Source organism: Halichoeres trimaculatus, unplaced genomic scaffold (assembly GCF_033239565.1).
Source record: "Halichoeres trimaculatus isolate MK-OKI-2021-1 unplaced genomic scaffold, fHalTri1.1 fHalTri1_scaffold_18, whole genome shotgun sequence".
NCBI lineage: Eukaryota > Metazoa > Chordata > Actinopteri > Labriformes > Labridae > Halichoeres > Halichoeres trimaculatus.
This window is the reverse complement of record NW_027437196.1, coordinates 19,558,389-19,579,375: the sequence shown is the minus strand read 5'-3', so window position 1 is coordinate 19,579,375 and position 20,987 is coordinate 19,558,389. Positions and strand designations below refer to the sequence as shown.

Below are 20,987 nucleotides of genomic sequence, written 5' to 3'. Positions count from 1 at the left end.
GTTTTTGTACTTTTCATGTCCATACAGCCACGTTGCATTGCAGTGGATCACCAACTCAGCTCAATGTCGCCCTCTGCTGTACAGCGGTAGTTTTCACCACTGCAATGCACCATTACGAGTCCCAGAACGATGTTCAGTGGAGAAGTTTCTGTGGGGGACATTTGACTGTTGCGCCATCAAATCAGAGTTGCTAAAGTTGACCCTTAAAGGCTAATGAGTACAGACCTTTTCATATCACGTTAAAGAAAATTAAACCAAACGTTGGTTTCTTTGTGGATTATCGAGCGAGTAACCGCCTCTGAATCAAAAAATCAGGAAATGGCACTGAAACGTATCCAGAAGTTGTCATCAGTTTTAAAACTCAACCAACATCAAATATTGGGACGGTTGGAAAAATCAAGTTTGCCTGAAGTGAAATCATACAGCTCAGCAGCAGGAGGTGAAAGAAGTGGAACAGGTAGGCTGTTTTCCAATATGCAGTCACACACCACTGGCTATGAGAGGCAGCAAAGAGCTGCAAACAGGTCAACGAAAATGCACACAGTCAGTAGTGAGGGCAGTTATTTTATTTTTCTGTCAAGCTAACGTCAGTAACACGATTTGAAGAAAATAGAGAACACAAAGGCTTGCAAACAAGTCAGTAGAAAAATAATGAAGTTAGAATGATTTTTGTTGAAGGTTTATATTTTATGACTCAATTAAAGTGGACATGTCTCACTCAAATAAGATTAGTTTAATTCCTCACTCTAAACAGTCTTGCTGCAGTCTTACAAGTAGTTAATCTAACTTATATTTTACCACTATATGGTTGTGCTCATAAGTTTACTGAGGGCATGCCTCAGTTCCCACATATTTACTTTTTTTTTTTTTTTTTCTCCAAATCCTAGTTTTGTTTTTCTGACTTGAAGAGATGAAATTGAAGTTTCACCAACTGTTACATCTGCTTCAGCCGCAATCCTTTTAGATCAGTTTGCTTTATTTTTTCTTACAATGATTGTGATTGTGACAATTTCTGCTGCTGCTGATCAAAACAAAATAACACATTCATTCATTTATTCTCTGTAAAGTGCGTCCAAAAAGTCTTATGGGAGTTAATAATAGGGCTTAAACTGAAGAGAAATTTAGGAACATATGCAGGAGTGTGTCCAAATTTTTTTTGTTGCGGGGGCCATGTCCTGGCACCAACTGTAGAAGGGTGGCACACTGAAACTTAAATGTTTTAAAATGTCAAACATAGGCCCTGTTTCTACCAAGGGGTTCATTTCAGTTCATCATGCATTTTATGGTGTTTCTACGGACTAATCCTGGGACTGATCCCCAAATAACCGAGACGAACCCGGGGCACTTTTGGGGCCCCTCCAGAGGGTTGCCAGGCTAAACCAATGTGATCCTGGAAGGTGGAGCTACAACACTGCAGTCCGTTGATTGTAATGTTGTAGAGACAGGTTTGTCCTGCCAACCGTGTAGCAATGCGTTGTGGACTGTGTTACATGTGATTTTTGTGCCATAATTCTTTTAGGTTTTGGCTAAACTGTGATATAAACGAAGAGGGACATTTCTAGGGAGCGTAATTTTGCATAGAAATGTTGAATAACTCTAAATTCAGTATAATATGGATTTACATTAAAAAAACAGTCACAACCTTTATCCATAACACGGTTGACAAAATTATGCTCCAATTTTTTTTTTGTTACTTAAATATTCAAGAATTCATAGTGCTTATGCTTGCCAACCAATGAATAAAGTACATTACAGGTGTATCATTTGCAACCAAATAGAATATGAAACAAAAAAGCATGTTTTTTTCCCGCTTTTTTGTAAACCTGAAATGTACCCCCATTATTATGAATTATAGAATCACTTGTATGTAAACTTATGTGCACATCTGTATTTACTGTGTGTGTGTGCTGGCCCCTCCTTTTGTTTCCAGCACTGAAACCTGTTAAAATGAGCGCTGTGCTGGGAGAAAGGTCAACCGTGGTGGAGGCGAGGCTGAACACACCGTGCAATATAGTAATTTGTCTGAGGTGTAGCAGAGTAGAAAGGGCTGCTTGAAACAAATGATCCTTTCTTCATCCTGCCGTGCTTCACTTCACTTAGCTTTGTTTAGCAGTCCATCCTTAAAATAGCCTTTGTTATCAAGGTTAGCATCCAGTGTTGTTTATCCTTGCTCTGCTCTCTGGGATGCTGCAGCCTCAGGCTGTGGTTGACAGCTGGATTCTCTGGGGTGACCCAAACAATGTCAGGTCAACTGCCTGCTGCAACCTCAGACCACAATCCCTGCACTCACACACTCTGAGACACCAACTAAGACAAAGCAAAAGCCAGGGCCTTACCTCAGCCCTGACCATCTCTTTCAGCGTTTCACTGATTCTGTTATCAAGGCTGTCCACAAAGACCATTATCATTCCATCCTCCTCCCTCCCATTGTGGAGTCAAACCGTAATGTCTCTGAGTTGGCTTCTATCTCACAGTGTTATGGTTCATATTGGTTTCTCTCTGTGCATCTCTATCATTCTCTGTGATTAGCTGCGGGACAGACTGTGGTCACAGAGCGCAGGGGGTGCGTTGTTACCGTGGGGATAAACCGCCCCGAGGTGCGTAATGCGGTGAACCAGGAGACAGCGAGGTGTCTGCTTGAAGAGCTGGAGGCCTTCGACAGGGATCCAGACTTAAGTGTGGCTGTCCTGCATGGGAAAGGTAAGAGAGGTTGTGTTCACTTTTTAAAATCACTTTGATGATATCGACATTTCATTGTGTTCTTTTAAAGGATACCCCTCCCTACCAGGAAACTTTAAGCTTGTAGTTTTACCAAAAGGACTAACTCCTGGTATACTTGTCAGTTTCATGCAACCAACAGCTCTCACTGTTTATGCTTCTAACATATGATCAGAGATTTGTGGCAAGGAAAAAGAAGGAGCTGTGAGCTTGAGGTTAAGAAGAGACATTATTCTCTTCCCTTCTCTCTTCTCCTCTTCATATTTTTCAGTCACTGCTCCCCAGAGTCCTCAGATCCAGCCTAAAAGGCCAAGGTGACCAGACTAGTGCACAGAGAAAAACACACACACACACACACACACACACACACACACACACACACACACACACACACACACACACACACACACACACACACTCACACACACACACACACACACACACACACACACACACACACACACACACACACACACACACACACACACACACACACACACACATACACACACCTGCGAGGCCTGCACTGTGTCAATCCCCCACAGCCCGAGCCCTGCCATGATTTTAATAGCTCTAAAAATAATCACCACACACACTGAATGAACTCTGCTCCTCAGTGGAAATAATGTCTTCAACCTGGATCAACCTGTCTGCTGTAGAAGGTGCACTGTGGCCTCGGGACACAAGTATATACTTTGTTTGGTACTTGAGGAGTTGGACCTTTTCCAAATGACGCTGCTCAGTGCCACTAGTGGCAGCTGTGAGAATTAAACAGTGTGTAAGAATAGAATAGAATAGAATATGCGTTATTTATCCACAGCAGCAATCGAGAAAACAAAAGTAAGAAAGTGTATAGAAAGTGCAAAAGGGTCCATAAGAAAATAGATGATGACAGCTTTGTCCATCATTCTCCAGTTCAGCCAGCCTCCACCTCCACAGGGTCCAGGACTGAGCTTCTTCAGTCATGCTCCATCTCTGTCTCCTGGATCCTGTCTGCTCACAGCAGGTGAAGCTCTTCCAATGTGGTGTTGGTGTCTGATATTAGCTCCATTAGCCATGTCTTGCATGATGCTACTCTTCCCTCTGGTAATCCCTCTGTTGCTGGGTTAGCACAGCTAGCTCGTCCATCTTATTGGAGATAGATCTTACGTTTCCACGATGGATGGAAGGACAGGTCGATGTCGTCACTTCTTAGCTCACACCTGAGAACCAGCATGCCATCTTCACCTCCTTCTCCTCACCTTGTGGGGAAACATCAGGCCTTGCACCAGTTAGCATTGACATGCTAATAGCTGAGCTCACATGCAGACAATGCGGCCATGGATACATGTAGGATCTCCAGACAAACACAGGAGCAAAAGTAGTAAAAATATCGCTGAAGCCACAAAAAGTTTGGTGTCCATGACCAAAAAATGAACCATACAAAAGAGATGAAAAAAATTACAAGAAAGGGACAAGGAAGAGAGAGCTGCTGTAAAAGGCAGCCACAACAGGGCGGTGCCTGGCAACTAATATAAGGAGTAAATCGCCTGTTTGCAATGAGCAGCATCGTAGGTCACTCCAGCTCAAATGGCTCATCTGTGCCTTCATTAAATGACCCACCACACAGTCCTGTCAGCAGGTCTCCCAGCTGTGCTGCTCTTTTAAAACCTTAAGTGCTGATTAGCAGGTTGTCTGTGTTATAGGGTGACACTCTGGGAGTTTTAGTTTGGACGTGTTTCTAAAACATAAGGAATCCATTTTGTCTAAATTACAGCTCGATCACTCGCTCAGCTCTCATTTTTCAGTGTCAGAGTTTTATTTTTACTTGAAAAATTAAGAGTAATTGCTTTCTGCGGGTTTTTCTGGCACAAGTTTGGAGTGTTTGGGAATTGTGTTTCTGTTGGGTCTGTGGTTAGGTGTGATGAAAGTGACAGCTCAACTCATAGATACAGGGACATGTTTGCTGTCAAATGTGGCAAAACCTGCAGCTTGCTTGAGTTACAAAGAAAAAGAACAACCAGGATATATCCAACGATATATCTGCTAAGTGATATTTGTTCAATTTTAGTCGTTTAAAACCAAGAAATCCACTCAAATAGCTGATTTGCAACTCCTTTCTCTGTGTAGGTTTCCAAGATGTTTGGGGCCCGATACCACTTAAAAGTCATCAGCGAATTCTTAAGTTTTGCTTCTTTTAGGGATGAAAAAAAACTTTCCTCATACTTCATATAGTCATATACCGAACTCACCTCTTCAGAATTATCACTGCATCTGATCACACTCAGCTCAGCATGATGAGAAGGTCAGTAGGTTCACATCCCCTTGCAACAACTTCCTGCAACCTCCCAGCGCTGTCGTTCTCCAGCCGTCCACCAGATGCCCTCAGACTTTACCATTAGACTCACTCCTCAGCTGTGCCCTCTGCTTGTTACCTGTGGTCCTCCTCACTCCAGTAATGTCTCTCTATGTATTAATTTTACCATGAAACAAATAACCTGCCTTTTAGCAGATGCCAGGCTGCTTAGTTAAACGGTTATGTAGTGTAAAGATATGAATCATATGTTTTGTCTTTACTTTGCATAAAACTTTTGTTTTCCTTCTCCTGCTTGGACCAGCTCTTAATTCTGCTGCTGGGGGCTTGTTAGAGCCTAAAATGCAACACAACCCAGAATGTAAAAAAAAAGAAGTGATAAACCCTGGATAAAAAACTAAAATCTTATTAAGTGTTTTATTTCCAGTAGAAAATGTCTTTTAATAGTCACATTCACTTGACCAGTCAAATTTTTAAAAGACAGAAATGAGGCCTGAATTGCTTGTAACAAGTAAGAAAATCTGCTGATGAAACAAGAGAAAAGTTGGTTGTATAAAGACATTACTCTAGTTTTAAGCAAATTTTCAAGCAATATTTTCTTGTTCCATTGGCATTTTTTTTTTACTTTTTAGAAACCTCATTTTTGTCTTGATAAGACATTTTTCTAAACTGATACGTTGAATGTGGCTCAAATCAAGTATAACGTGACAATTTTTACTTAAAATAAGGCAAAAACACATGATAAGATTTCTGATTTTCGCAGTGCAAAAAGTAAAAACTTATTACATTCAGGGTTTTATTACTTTTTTTAGTTATTACATTTTGGGCTCAGCACTGTTGTTACATTACTGACCCTACATTTCAGGCTGTGATACATTTTTTTAAAAACCAGATTTTGTGTTGTTACATTTAGGGTTCCAACAGATGCTACACTATCGAGGAAACTGACACACTGAGCTACTGTCTTTGCCTCTCTTTGTATCTTTCCTCGTTACCAACTTTAAATCTTAATGTCACAGTGATGTTACCATCTAAAAATATTTCTGGGAGTCTCAGAGTTCTGTTTTCTTTAAGGTTCCTCTTTCTTTTCGCTGCTGGCGGTCCGTGGTCTTGCCTGACAGCTGCAAAAACCACAAATCATTCTCTCAATGATCATCACTGTTACAATGCCAATCTTGATTAGAGGACAGTTTTGTTAAAATTGGTTTACCTGATACTTTAATTGCTATCCCTTTGATTGAAATCGATATTATAAATGCTTGTATGAGATTTGTTGACTTTGAGTGATATAAATATGAAGGTCTGTCCAAAGAATTGAACTGCTGTGAATATGACTAAAGTGCTTTTCTCATGGTGGATTAGACTGAGATAAGGCCCAGTCTCAACTTGAAGATGATACTGACCCCCATCCTGTCTTGATTAGTGATATCCTGATCCAATACACTGATAGTTTTTGAAGGTTGTCTAGCATCAGATTTCGTGACCTGATCAGGATCGATCCAGTTTTTGTATGTTTTCAGCACCGTCACGCTTTATGGCTGCTGTAAACCAAACCACATTGTACACATGTCCGCTGTGTGGGACTACTTCTCTTTGAAAAGCAGTGATGGCAAAACAGCGTCTTGCAACATTTGAAAAGTGAGGAGGCGGTACCAACAGGGCTCACTTTAATACAACAAATATGGTTTGTACTTGACAATAGAATCACCCAACGGAGTGTGGGATTTATCAGAGAAAGGTATTGGTATCGGCAAAACATATCATAAAATAACGGATCGGTTTGGAAGTCAAAAGATCCGTATCGTCCCTTGTCTTGATTGGTTCTTTGTTGAAAGTTTAACACAGAGTACAGTCTAGACCTGCTCTTTTTGTAATTGTCTTGATATAAAATCATGTGTGAAGTGGCACAAACCATGTCACATCAACCTGAACATAGTCTACCTGTATGCCAGTCTTGTACCTTTTATAAGTCACAAGCTGTGGAAACTCCGCAGCTATTTTTAACCTGTTAAAACAATTCACATTTGCTCATTGCTTTGGCTCTGTTTGGCTACTTTACTCCCTTACAAACAAACTTATTAGTTCAGTATTCAACATGAAAAGGTGATGTCTTCACACTTTCAGTGTCTGCTTACAAGCACAAAGTACTTCAGGGATCTCTGTCAGGTCGCTGCTGCAATAAACAGCATGACACAGTTTTTCTCTAATTGCCCTGTGCTGACCCACAGCTGTAATCAAAGCTCTGAGCTGATGGGTGTTGCTGGCAGATGTGCTTGTTATAATCATTGTCATTACCGTTGCATTAAATAGAGAGAGGGATTTTATGAGTCCCTGCCTTAGCCTGTGACATAGTGCTGGTTGGCCTCTTGGGTAATGTTGTAATTACCACATGAATCCAACGGAAGGGGCTGTGGTTGGAGTATGTGAGTCTTCCATTAATGAGGATATTGTGTTTGTGCATACGTGTGTGTGAGCACATGTGTGAACTGTGACCGTGTATTGGATTTGGGCTCTTTAGGGAAGAGAAGCATTTGTGTGCCAGCCAGGCCAAAGCAAGCTGCTATCCAAATTGCAGACCTTGGACTCCAGCTCAACTTGTTTTTTTTTTCATCCTCATCATTTTCCCTTCCTCTCTGACTTGCCAGCTGCCATAGTTTGTAATTTTGTGGTCTCTTCCAGGAGGGAATTTCTGCGCTGGTTATGATCTGAAAGAGCTGGCCAATCACACAGCTTCCCTCAAATTGGAGCAAGATGTCACCAAGGGTCCCGGTCCACTGGTGAGTGCTGTTTGGGATTTGTGCTCGTCATTGTAATTCATATCTTTCCTGTCAATGTGAAATAAATGGATATGTCTTAAAAAATATGTAAATCCAGATGATAAAGTCAGCGGCAATATATTCAGAAGGTTCGGGAAGTAGTCTTGAAAATGTAGAGATTTTGAGTGAATCAGAGAAATAACTCAGTGTCTGTGTGTGTGTCTGCAGAAAGTCCTTGTGTCTGGTGCACTGCCATTACTTTCCTTTGTAGAAATGTGTATTCCTCACTCAAGTTTTCTAGCTTTGCAAGTGTGTGTTTGTGTGCATACATATGTGTGTGTTTTAGTTGTACTAATCCCGATGTTTCCCCCAGGGTCCGTCCCGTATGGAGCTCTCAAAGCCGCTGATAGCAGCAGTCAGCGGCTTTGCTGTGGCTGGAGGACTGGAGCTGGCTCTGCTGGCTGATCTGAGGGTGGTGGAGGAGAGTGCCGTCATGGGGGTGTTCTGTCGGAGGTTTGGTACGTCTTACACCTCATTCAATGATTTCTTTACTGCTACCACAAGTATGAGTGTGCTCTGATGATCTGTTCCTCTACTGAAGGGGTGGAAGGAAGTGTGGTTTAAAAATACTTCTTTTACAGCTGGGAACTTTTCTTCTTTCAGTTATCCAAGTGACTCTGCTAACACTGACAAAGTTACAGTCAAAGAACTGAATCACCAGTCAAGAACAGGGCTGCAAAGTCTGGGTGACAAAGTAGCTCCAATGGCCAATCAAAACTAGCCCTAAACTAGCCTAACAGCAATTACAACCAGCCTAACGCTGCAATGAGTTGTAAAAACGGAAAATAAGCGTGTAAAATGGCACCATAAAGGGTCAGCAGGCCAGGGTTAAAAGCAGTTTTATCTACTTACAAAATCACCTCAGTTACTTAAAGCTCTCTGTTTGGCAGCATTTAAATAATCCCTTTCATTCTTTGTTCTTTATTTTTCCTCTTCAATTTGTTTTCACTTCACATGCACACTGCTTTACTGTACTTTTAAACCCCATTATAAAAAGGTGCCAACGGGCTCTTCATTTACTGTTAGTTTGTAGTTAATCTTATTTCAAATGCAGGTGCTGACAGCAGAGACTGTTGCCTGTGAAGGCTTGGTTGCTTTTGTGTATTTGTGTGCATGTGTAGCCTCCCTGCTTATCTGTGTGTCAGTATGGTTGGATTTGTGCATGTACGAAAGTCTATGATAAGTTATGGGATTTTTTTAATCATTTATATTTTCAAAAAAATTTCTATTAGAGGTGCAATACTTTGACCTGTGATTAAATACCAATATTTCAACTTTTAATATCGGTATTTTTGTTAAAATAAATAATAATAATAATATAAATAATAATAATAAATAAAAACTCATATTTTAGGTGAGTTGGAAGTACTATACGTCTTCCGCACCTCCACTGAAGTAGATGGCTTTAAAGAGCTACTCTGCTGTATGTTGCCCTTAAACTGTATAATAAATATAACCTCAAAGTATATTTAAAATATTTCATTCTTAAAATTGATGATGTGGGTTTTGGTTTCTAATAGCAAAGTTTTCTCTCTAGTCTTGGGTCAGTTAGTTCAGAATCATGTTAAGTTTTAATTTTTACTGTGTAGTAGACTCATAAAATAATAATCATGGTCATGTTTTGTGCAATATTAGATTTTTTATGGGTAACATTGGTCACACCAAGTGACATTTATCAGTTTCACCAGCTGACTGCATTTTTCAGCCAGTATTTGTTTGGCAGCATTAGTTTAATGTCAGAGTAGTTAAAGTGACAAGCTTGACACACTTAATGTTTTCAAGGTAAGTGTATGTATGAAAAACTGCATCTGACTTTCATTATTTCATACAAAATAAAATAGAAAAGTTGTTAACAACATTTGTGGCAATATATATCACAATATTGTGATTTCGTGATACATATTATATTGTTAGCTCCTTGCCAATAGTCAGCCCTAGTTTCTATTAACCTGCACCCAAAGTAGCTCAATTCTGAGGTAAAACCAGCTGAACTGCAACCCCATTCAAGAAGATCCAGTCAGTTTTTATAGTTTTTCAAAAAGGTTTTGACAGATAACTAAAATAAACTCCCCAGAGGTCTCCTCCTCTGCACAGTAACCTGACTGATTATTAGGTGGGTGAAAACATGATCCATGTAAAAAAAACAAACTCTGTACCTCTTCAACACATTTTGGAGAATTAGGAGGCTGCAATACAAGGTGGCTCATTAGCTAAATCCTTTCATCTTGTCATATGACTAAAAATATCAGCACTTACATTAAAACACAGATAGTTGTTTGGTCAATATATATCGTCATCTGGCTGAAACTGATTTTTTTTTTTTTAAATCTCAAACAAAGTACATTTTCGGGTAAAAAACGACAATAGGGGTGGGTTAGCGGTCACAGTTTTGTGTGGAAATGTCAAATCTGTTTTGACAAAACTTGAAGTCACATACAGCCATAGTGTGATAAAGTACAACCTACATATTGTTTGCATGGCAGGTAACACTAACACCAGCAAATGACTTTTTAAAAAACTTTTTGAACTTGTGCTCTGGCATCAGGAGTTGTAGTGATTTAACCTCAGGTTTTACTGATGGCATTGCTTCCACTCAAGTCATCCTCTATCAGACCTCATGCTGCTGCTGTTGTGTTAAATCCTGCATTTTTTATGAACTTATCCTGTTGTAAATGAAACTGCTCTCCTGCCACCATTGTCTCTGTATCGAAACCTGTGTTTTTCTCTGAGCACACTGCCTCCGTTTCCCCCTCTGTGCTACTTCTGTCCGTCCATGAAAGTATCCTTTTGTTTATCTTTGAAGCCGAACATTCATCATCTGCCTCCTAATGCCAGGAAGTCAACGGTGTTTCTATTTTTCAACTGTGTTTCTCTGTCCCCTGTTATCACCGCAGCCTCCTCTTGTTTGTGCGCTGGGACGTAGTCATAGTATGATAACAGCAGTGACTGTGACCTTTTGGCATCACAGCCAGAGTCTGCTGGGCAGTCTTGATAAGTGAAAAGGAAACAACTGACTGCCAGGTTTCCACTGCAGAGCCAAACAGGGCTTACATATTATTTATGTCACACAATTTCCTCATAAACAACTTTTTCCTTTTTTGGCGTCTCTCAGCTTATGAACATGGTTTGCCCTCTGACTCAGCAACAGAAAGTTTCACTTTGAATCTTCTGCTGAATGTGTTGTAAACTAATCTTAATCCTAATCCCTACATGTTGCGGCTGGCTTTCCTCTGTAAAAGTGTCTCATATTGGTCTGTTACAGCATCCCTCACACAGCCGTCATTTTTGAAACCATGATGCGAGAGGGTTTTAAAATACAACCATGGTGTTTATAAATACAACTGTTGTACTATAATTTCCTGGCTGTACTAGATATAGAGTGTAAACATGTAGAGCTTATCATCTCAGGCCTGTAATTTAACAGGAGAGCGTCCTTGTCTGTCTGTCTGGTCACGAGTCTTCAGTGCCACACTCCATGTCTACTGAGCTACTTTTCAGCCAAAGAGACAAATTAAAACCATTATTCTACTTTAGATACCTCATTGTTATAGTGAAAAAACTGCTAACCTCAAAAAGTAATTACTTAGCTGTTAGAATAAAGGTTAACAACTTTCCTGGTTGTGCTTTAAAAGATGGTTTCTAGTTTAAATAAACCAGAGAAAAGTGGGTGAAAGTTTGGATTTGAAAAAAGGGGAAAATAGAGAAGATAAAATAAAACAATAACTAGAAAAGCACTCAGAGAACGCAGAGCTCGACCAAGCATATTGTGATTGTCACGTAACACTTTAGTCCTACTTTAATGTTATACTCCCTTTCAGCAGACTGTCTGCTGCAATTCGGTGTTTTAATTTGTTTACTGACAGTGTTTAAAAATATAATGACCCAGTATGTATTTCATATCCCAGATCTTAGTATCCAGAATATTGGCAGAATCTGGACCGTACTTTTAAATCTGTGAGAAATTATGGTGACCTTGTCTTGTATTGTTTTGCTATGCAATCCTAACATTTATCATGGAGTTACATACACATATGATGAAAACAGCCCTATCTCACAATGATAAAGAATCTTTTAAAAGAATCCTGGATCCAGACGGTGATCTGGATCACCTCCAAAATTTAATCACTTCTTCCTTATCCCATTTTGAACATTTCCTGAAAATTTCATCAAGATCTGTTTGTTACTTTTTGAGTTATGTTGTTCACAGACAAACTCTCCCAAAAACACAACCTCTGTGGTGGAGGTAATGAACTTTCAGTGGATCTCCTCACATTAACTGATGTACAACAGATTTGAAGATCGTTTTCTAGACCCTACATGTTTCACAGTCTTTAGTAGTACCCTTTAGTCTGTGATGGCATTAAATAATATGTCTTATATGATATTATCCTGGTTGAACTGCCATTAAACCTGCAAAGTGAGAATATTCCCTCAAGACTTAAGTAAAGAAAAAAGCAGACACTGCGGTGGAAAAAGGCAGTCGTAAAACTTAAAACCTTATTCCCCGACATTAAACAATTGAAGCCGAACTTCCCTCCCCCTATACATCAAAGTAGCGCTGCTCTGTGGGATGCACGGTTTATTTAAAGATCCTGTGTTTCTTACAGAATATTTCCTTTTAATGGTTGAATTCTGTAACCGTTTTGGGGTTGGGCACAGATGGCAGCAGCCGGAGGGAATCCCTGGTGGTTTTGGAGTTGAATAAAAATCCCTCAGAGTCTCTCTGTACTGTTCTGATGTGGGCCAGCGGCAACCATAAGGATCTGACAGCTTTCTGGCACGTGATTGGCTACCAAACCTGTGGCTTCCTGTCTGGGGCCCCTTTGCCTCATCGAGGAGGAAATGAGAAGGAGGACAGGGTTGCGTCACAGGAGTCTGGTATTAGTGTCTAATGCTCGATGAATTGTGAGAGGACTAAATTTAAAAATAAAAAACACACTATGCTAAGCTAATTCCCTGATGTTATTCTAGATACTTAAACCAGGAGAATATCACAAAAAAGTTGGCGCTAGAAAGGAAACTCATTTTTTCAGTAATAATTCATCGAGGGATATTTCTTTAACTGGTGAAGCTAAATATGGCAAGCATGGAGCTTGTTCAAGATCAACTGTAGTCCTCCTCTGATTTTCCTGTTCAAGAAATCGAGACGGCTAAATGGAGTTTCTTTAAACACACCAATAAGTCATGTCGGTGGCTCGGCCTCCTCTTTTTCTCAGCTTTAGGTCCTCGCTCATACCTGGACGAGGGACGGATGGAGACTGCCAAAGAGGAAGAAGCCACATGTTGAATCGAAAAGTCAAACCTCAGTCCAAAGCTGACATAACATCGGCCAATTCAAACACTCGCTCAGCGAGTCTTAAGCTGAGTGACATAGTCCAGTGATTACATCATTCGCCGAAGACTGACACTCCTTTTGAAACTCTGGGTTCCTTTTTCAATAACGAGTTAATGGAAGCAGCAGTTGTGTGCAGACTGATAAATTGAGAGATAGAGCCATATCTAATATTAAAATCACACTGAACAATAAGTTTTGATGACAGATAATGTCTCTGTCCAAAATTTGATTGGGCTAAAATGTTAAAGTTCATTCAGATCATTTTTTGTTGGCAGAAAGTTAAGGTTTTATTTTATAATTGTGTCATACATACTGGTGTATTAATATGCCCAGCCAGTATGAGGGTTTTAGAGTTCATGAAGTCGGGGGTTGGGTGCACGGCAGGTCTGTTCAATGTCAGGGACCAGAGGAAGAAAAATCAAACAAAGATGCACTAACTAAAGAGACTATCTTGATGTCTTCTCAAGCTTTTGCAACAAAATTAGCCCTCAGTGTTCTGGTATTATGGTGCCGTGAAGAACTGAATACTAGCTACCATATTATTTTGGTGTGTCGTATATTTTAAATGAAGTTGTGTTTTTTTTTTGCACTTCTTTCTTATTGATTATTCACATTGAAATTACGATTAAAGGTCTACTGTTTCCCCTCTGTCCGTTTAGTCTGGAGTTGTCCGGAAACGGTTAATCCACATCAGACCTAATCGCATTACCCTCATGGGAGGCCATTGTAGTGGGTTTTACTTTGATGTGGTGAGGATTCCAGCAGCACCAGTAGCAGACCAGAACACCTCAGAGCGTCATGTCTCTGACTTTGTTGTCAGGTTGGAGCAGTTGTTGGTGGAAGATTTGATATCTTGTGAGATGTGGTCCATTGCAGTTTGAGTATCTAACAAGAGCAACCACAGAAAGAAACAGTCCAGGAGAATGATAGCTGACAAGCTCTGTGCTTTTGTGCTACTTGTTAAAAGTAATGCTGGGCAACAAATAATGTATCCACTAAATTTTGGGGGGTAAGGTAAAACTATTAACATTCAGTAAGAGAGCGAAGTTCAGTTAAGTCCTGACAACAAATAGGCTTATAAACTTTAAGCAAACAGCTCATTTTTATTAGGAATATTATATTTATGCTCCTCTCTACAGAAGGTGAATGACAGTCATGTTTTAAGATCATTTACAAATGTTCTCTGACATTAAACCTGTAACAATGGATCAAAAGCTACCAAACTCCACCTCCACACTCTTCTTTTAAGCCAAGCTTGTCTTTGGAGTCACAGATACTTCAAGGAGCTGCTTCCAACCGCTCACTTCCATTCATGTGGGACAAAGCGCAGATCTGGGTAAATTCCTGCAAACAGGACACATCAGAGACGGGACTATCAGTCAGAGAGGGTGAGGGTTGAAGGTGCTGGAGACGACTTTTGTGGATAAGATGTGAGATCCTTCCGGTTCCTGATAGCAACGGTGCCAACAGCAGCACCAAAGACAGAGTGGAGGTCAACCTGGCTCTTTATGGCTCCCTACTGTTTTCCTTTTATCAGTTATTCCTTTCTTTCTCTTTCTTTCTATTTCTTTAATCAACGGTGATCTGAACCTTAGATTCCTGTAATCTGTGAAATGATTTAAAACAAAGTAAATATAGTGTTCGTACATAGAGTGACACACTCCTGCACCTAATCAGTCTTCTGTCTGTCAGAGCACCACACGTGCTCAAAGTCTGAACCTGAGTCAGACTCCTGGATTGGTCTCATGTGTATTAACACTGGTATTCCATGTATTTCAATCTGATTTATTTGAACTAAATTGAGAAAGAGAGCAGCTTGCTGGGTATGAATAGAATCACAGTTTTTCCTCAGCTCTCCACAGAATGAGAGATGGGGATAAAAAGAGAAAAAACAAAAACCTCTAAACGCTTGCATGATGATTCGGGGTTATGAAAACATGTCCGACACATGTGCTCTCAATAAGGGGTGGTCAAATAGAATCAGAGACTTGGAGGAACTGGGGAGTTGGGATTGTGGTGGGGAACTTGGGAGCACTGAACAGGAGAAAATATGCCAGTTCCAGCTGGTGCTCTTTAGAAATTAGGACAGATGCCAGAAGCTTACTATTACTTACAATGTACTTTTTCTCCTCTTGTTTCTCCCTCTCCTGTTTTTCCCCTCTTTCCTTGGTAGACTCAGTAATAATGCAAATGTGTCCAGTGAGAATGAGAGTGGGGAGGAATTTGAGTTTGAACAAACTGAAGGAAAGAAAACAGATTAGCATTTAAGGAGGAAAATAGTTTCTACACTATGAGTTCTTCACAGCAGTGACCCAGATTAATGCGACCTCTGTTCTCAGTCTTTCTAAATTTGTCTTAAGCTGTTCTCGCACTGTTTTTCTATGTTGTCACCTGTAACAAATCAGAAACAAGAGAAGATTAATCAGAGTTATCAAATACATACAACATTTAACTACAACTTAAGGCCCAGTGTGAGGTTTCTTTTAGAAAAGTGTTTGAAATATTAAGTTAAAGCTGAGATGTTTTATATCGATCATGATTTCTTCCTTCAGGAGTTCCTCTGATTGATGGAGGCACAGTTCGACTCCCGCATCTCATTGGACTTTCACGAGCCCTTGACCTGATTCTGACCGGTCGGCCAATAGGAGCACAGGAGGCTCTCGCCTACGGGCTGGCTAACAGAGTCGTCCCTGATGGCCAAGGTATTGGATTTATTCTGGATTCTTTATACCTGATCATGAATGGATTCCCCGATCAGAGGGCTGCAGTGAAATTATTTCATTATTAATTCTAATGTGGTAGAACATTTGATTACCATCGCTTTGTTTTGTGGTTTCATCCTGTGGAGTACGTACTCTACAGCATTTGTTTCAACACCACAAGAAAAGTGTGAATTTGTGTCAAAAGAAGTTCAGCACACTTTAAAGAGCAGCATTCAAAAAGGTCGATGGCGTTTTTTTTTTTTTTTTTTTTTTTTTTTTACAAAAAAGTCTTAGAAAGTGTTTATAGACATCCAACAGCAACAGGTAGAGATTAGAAGACCAGATATGGAGGAGCCCGGCAGCCCTCGCTCTGTTGGGGGAAGTAAAAATCGTTACTCATTGAAAATCAGTCATGGAGATCCCAGAGGGAGGACAGGACTGTGACCCATTTTCATTCAGGAAACACAGTTTTTAGGGAACTGTCTTGTAGGTTGTATCAGAAAAAAACATAAATGTCTTCCAGTAAATCTGTTTTATTTATTTGGCTTCAACACCACACACGTGGCTTTCACTCGGCATCTCTGCTTCACTCATACTCAAAGCATAAATGTGAGGATTAAGCTTTGCCCCGATTTCAAAATGACATCTCTTGAATTATTTTAATGCATGAACACTCCCTCCCCGTTAAATCCCAAACAGACTCCCATGTGTGAATCCCCTCACTCCTCTGACGGCTGAAGAAGATTAGCTTAATTCTATTAAGAAGTTCTTCTTCCCACAGTCAGCCTGGGCCTAATTGGTCTCTCTGAGGGCCGATCACTCAAAGCAGGTTTAACATCAGACTGAAGTAATGAAGTTGCTTACAAATTCAGGCATTAAAGTGCGGCATCATGAGGTGAAGTTCATTTTCCATAGCACTGATCTGAGTCTGGGTTTCTAACCAGAAATAACTGCTCACTGTTCAGTGTCAGGCTTAGTACCTGGTTCCTCACGAAAGAATGAATCATGTTTATACAACATATTGATAAGTTATGCTGTTACTGATTTTAAATTAGTACTCACTGGCTGAATTGAAATTAAAATGAACATTAATATTCAAAGCTAAACATTAGCCTGTCTTCTTGTTATCGACCACATCAAAACTTCATGTTTCATCATTGTAAGGTCAAAACTCGAGCATCAGGTTGCATTTTGAAAAGATGTTTAAAACGTCCCCAGCACCTGTGCTTCATTTTGTGTTTCCCATGAGTCTTCAGCCTGGTCGACATCTCTTTCAGTCAGCTTCTCGCGTCTTTTAACCCTCTGTACTTTTCACATATCTACTTTTACTTCCTCTGTTTTTCTTTACTCTGCTAGCGACTTTATTGAAAACACACACATGTTGTTTACTAATTTGGTACGACAGTGGAGCAAGGCCACATTAAGAAAGAAAACATAAAGAGTTTGTAAGAATAAAGATGTCATATTGCAGGACTACGATTGTAATAGAAAAGAGGAATACATTTATCAGAATGGATGGATTTTGGTAGTTTTGTATTTATGATAATAAACTTCTAACCCAGGGGTGGCCAACCTGTCAGAGACCAAGAGCCACAAAAATGACCATGGTACTACAGAGAGCCACATTACACACAGGGTCTTACAAACACACTTCCTCTCACACATAAACAAAATGGCATAAAATGAAAATCAATACATTTCCAACTTTCAAAGCAAGATTGATTGTGTTTGTAAGTGTGTTTAAATTTGTACTAGAGAAGAGAAACTGATACTTAAGTATCAATCTGTACACCCAAACATTGATCAACACTCATCCCAACGTTGGCATCAGTATATCAATGTTTTAGATTGGTCGGCACACCACTACTCTTAACTATATATATTTTTTATGAATGTCTCAAAGAGCAGCACGCTGAAAGGCAAAGGGCGATATGCGGCTCCCGAGCCGCAGGTTGGCCACCCCTGTTCTAACCCAGTGAAACCATCTGTCAGATTGCCTTCTTAAAAAAAAGGGGGTTCAGTGTTTGTCCTTAATCTTTTCAGACTCCTGACACATATGACATGAACTGATGCCTTAAAGGATTTAGTTGATTATAATCATTATTGTCATCATTATTGGTTTTTATTAAACCTATACTAAAATGACTTCCCCTTATTTTAATGCAGGCAGCTGACTGCTCGCTTATCTTTTCCTTCAGAATTTACAAAATATCAAAATAACATCAAGTATAGGCTGACTGAACACATAAACTTTGGTCTTGTAATTTTTTTTTACTTTAATCTTCCAAATTAAAATCTTTATCTTCATTAAGTTTATGACAATTTTTTTCTCTTACAACTTAGTACTCGTAGAAATTAGAACTTAAATTAGTCATTTCCTGTGTCTCTGGTCCAGTGTAATAACTTAATATGTGAATAGAAACCAATGTTTTTGTTTCGTGTCAACAGGTGGAATTCAAATGTGCTGAGTTTCTTTCAGGGGATTGATTTTATTTGACCGTTCAACTGAAACCCAAAAACCTCGTCATGAGGTTATTGGGTTCCAGCTAAACAGACTTAAATGTTTGATAAAGCTGGGTAATAACATTTACTAAAAGTTAATTTTTTAAAGAAATTCTAAATCAGGATTAATTGTTACTTTTTTATTGTGTTCGCATTATGAGTGGTTTGATTTTGCCCTTTTCCTCTCAGCACAGACAGCGTTTTGCATGGAGCTGTGTATGTGCTGTGCTGTATATGTCACTGTTTGAATGTTGGTCTGCCTCAGCTCTACAGGCAGCCATGAAGCTAGCAGAGGAGATCAGCTCCTTCCCTCAGCAGTGTCTGCGAGCTGATCGCTCCTCAGCCATGTACAGCTCCTACGGTGCATCATCCTTCACACAGGTACCTCTGACACAGTCATACAATCATCCTACGACAGCATATCAAGGTTAAAGCTCAACCATGACTGCTTTCATCTGCCGCTGTGTGTCCAGGCCATGCAGTATGAGATGGACCATGGTGCTCCTGTTATCCATGCAGAAAGTGTCCCTGGAGCAACCAGATTCGCAGCTGGAGAGGGAAGAAGTGGAAAATTTTCCTAGAATTCATCTTTGTGTCCGGCTGGGGAGTTGTGATTTTCAGGTGATGGGTCAAATTTTGCTGCAGCCAATTGTGTGAACATGCTTAACTGGATTAATAAATTGCACTTTCTCTTAGCAAAGCAATTAACCCAAGCAGAAAAAATATGGAGATGTTTGAAAATGAGTAATTTACACAATTACAAGGTTTTTGTTTTTAACTTTTTTGTATCTTGAATTGAAACTGAAATCCCAGAGGAAGGCAGGGACTGCAGACTTTACACTAAACAGAAATCTGATGAGGCTTCAAAAGCACAAAACCTGTGGTGACTTACCAGTGTTCGTCTGAGCAAGAGTTCAAAACACTTTATTACTGGGATTAAACGTCTGTTTGTGTGCGTGTGTTTGTTGTTTGTGTGTGTGTGTGTGTGTGTGTGTGTGTGTGTGTGTGTGTGTGTGTGTGTGTGTGTGTGTGTGTGTGTGTGTAAGTATCTATCTACTGTCATTACTGCAGAAGATTCAGCACTTCTTGTCTGATCTGTGCCAGGTGTAAGCATTCCTATGGTTTTGGAGCGCATGTCCCCTTCATTTTGCACTCTGGAGGGATGTGTATGTCTGTTTTGTCCACACACACACACACACACACACACACACACACACACACACACACACACACACACACACACACACACACAGAAACACACACGCAAGTCTCTCTGTTGGAATGTGTGTGAACTGTCATGACCTTTTAGTTCTCTTCAATAAAAATGCTTTACAGAAAATGATTAAAACCAAGATGTATGATGGTGTGCATGTGTGTTTCTGTCAGTTTGAGTGTGTGTGTATGTGTGTGTGTGTGTATGTGTGTTTTTGTGTGTGTGTGTAGAAGATAGATACAAAGACCTCATTAGGTCTAGGAGGTGTCCTGTCTAGACAGTGTGATGACAGGACACAGAGCCTCTGTTTAATGTTTCCTCCTCCTGCTTCCAATTCATCCAGCTTTGACACACGCATCACCTGATCTGCTTCCAAGAGCACACACACACACACACAGATATGCAGACACACAGCACCGTTGATGTAAAGGAAAATAATGCAAATCTAGAAATACATACAAACAATTTTTAGTTATTGTTTAAAGAATCAAAAGAAGAAGATTTCCACGTTTTCAGCTGGATTAATTGAACAAATGCCTCAGGTTATTGCTCATGAAGTGTTCAAAGCATAAATCCCCTGAGCTGATCTCTATGAAGTGATAAAAATGATCCATTTCCTCTTTGGTTTTATCTGCAAAAAGACCATTTCCCTCTCATGGTAATTAGTACTGGGGCCAGAAAAGCTTCCTCTGGAGATTAAGTCTTCGCTGGATGAAACAGAAAATGAGAACAAGGTGTCTTTTCTGGAGTTGTTTCTGGATCTCTGCTAAACCACTGAATGTGTAAAATAAATCAGGTGTGCAGTCTCATTGACATGAGCCTCAATTTGAAAAGCCTTTTATTGACATACATTTAAAGCAATGATTTGCTGTCAGCTCAGTGTGAAGCTGTCAGTCTGATCCTCATGTTTCAGAGTTTGATGAAAGAAGGAAACGTGTCTCCAAACAGAAAGCTTTTGATTTACTGACAAAGATTCCAAGAAGGATTTTTTTTTTCATCTGTTTGGGGTTTAAGTGTGATTTTTGGGTCCTGAAAGCTAAACATCAGCAACAGTGTTGGTGTTCTGGTATGCGTAGCTTTGATGCAGCTTCTCACTCTTCACATGCAGATAAGATAGGCTCTGCAGTAGCAGCAGTAGCAGAGACAGACAGATGTGGACACCTTTGGGTCTTATCACCAGGACCATCACAGTCTGGAGGGACCATGAAGACATAACACAGGTATGGGTGAAGGGAGGAAAAGGGGGAAATGAAGATTTTAAGAACTGCTTATCTGTTGGCTGAGAGGTTCAGAGGTGCTCTGCAGGGATTGGTCACTGAGAAGCGTTTTGGGAATTTGACATGAAGTTGATATTTTTCAGCTCACTGTATAAATAAATGACAATGTAAAAAAAAAAAAAAAGATCATA

General features: G+C 40.0%; 1 protein-coding gene across 1 annotated transcript; it reads left to right on the top strand.

The window, feature by feature from the left end:
* The first annotated feature begins 131 nt into the window (after window positions 1-131).
* Window positions 132-20,418, top strand: LOC141807520 (enoyl-CoA hydratase EchA19). Its single transcript, XM_074693608.1, has 7 exons — window positions 132-457; window positions 2,530-2,700; window positions 7,691-7,788; window positions 8,141-8,285; window positions 15,715-15,864; window positions 18,632-18,747; window positions 18,840-20,418. Exons 1-7 carry the CDS (start codon window positions 319-321, stop codon window positions 18,945-18,947), a joined length of 927 nt encoding a protein of 308 aa, XP_074549709.1. The 5' UTR covers window positions 132-318; the 3' UTR covers window positions 18,948-20,418.
* The last annotated feature ends 569 nt before the right edge of the window (window positions 20,419-20,987 follow it).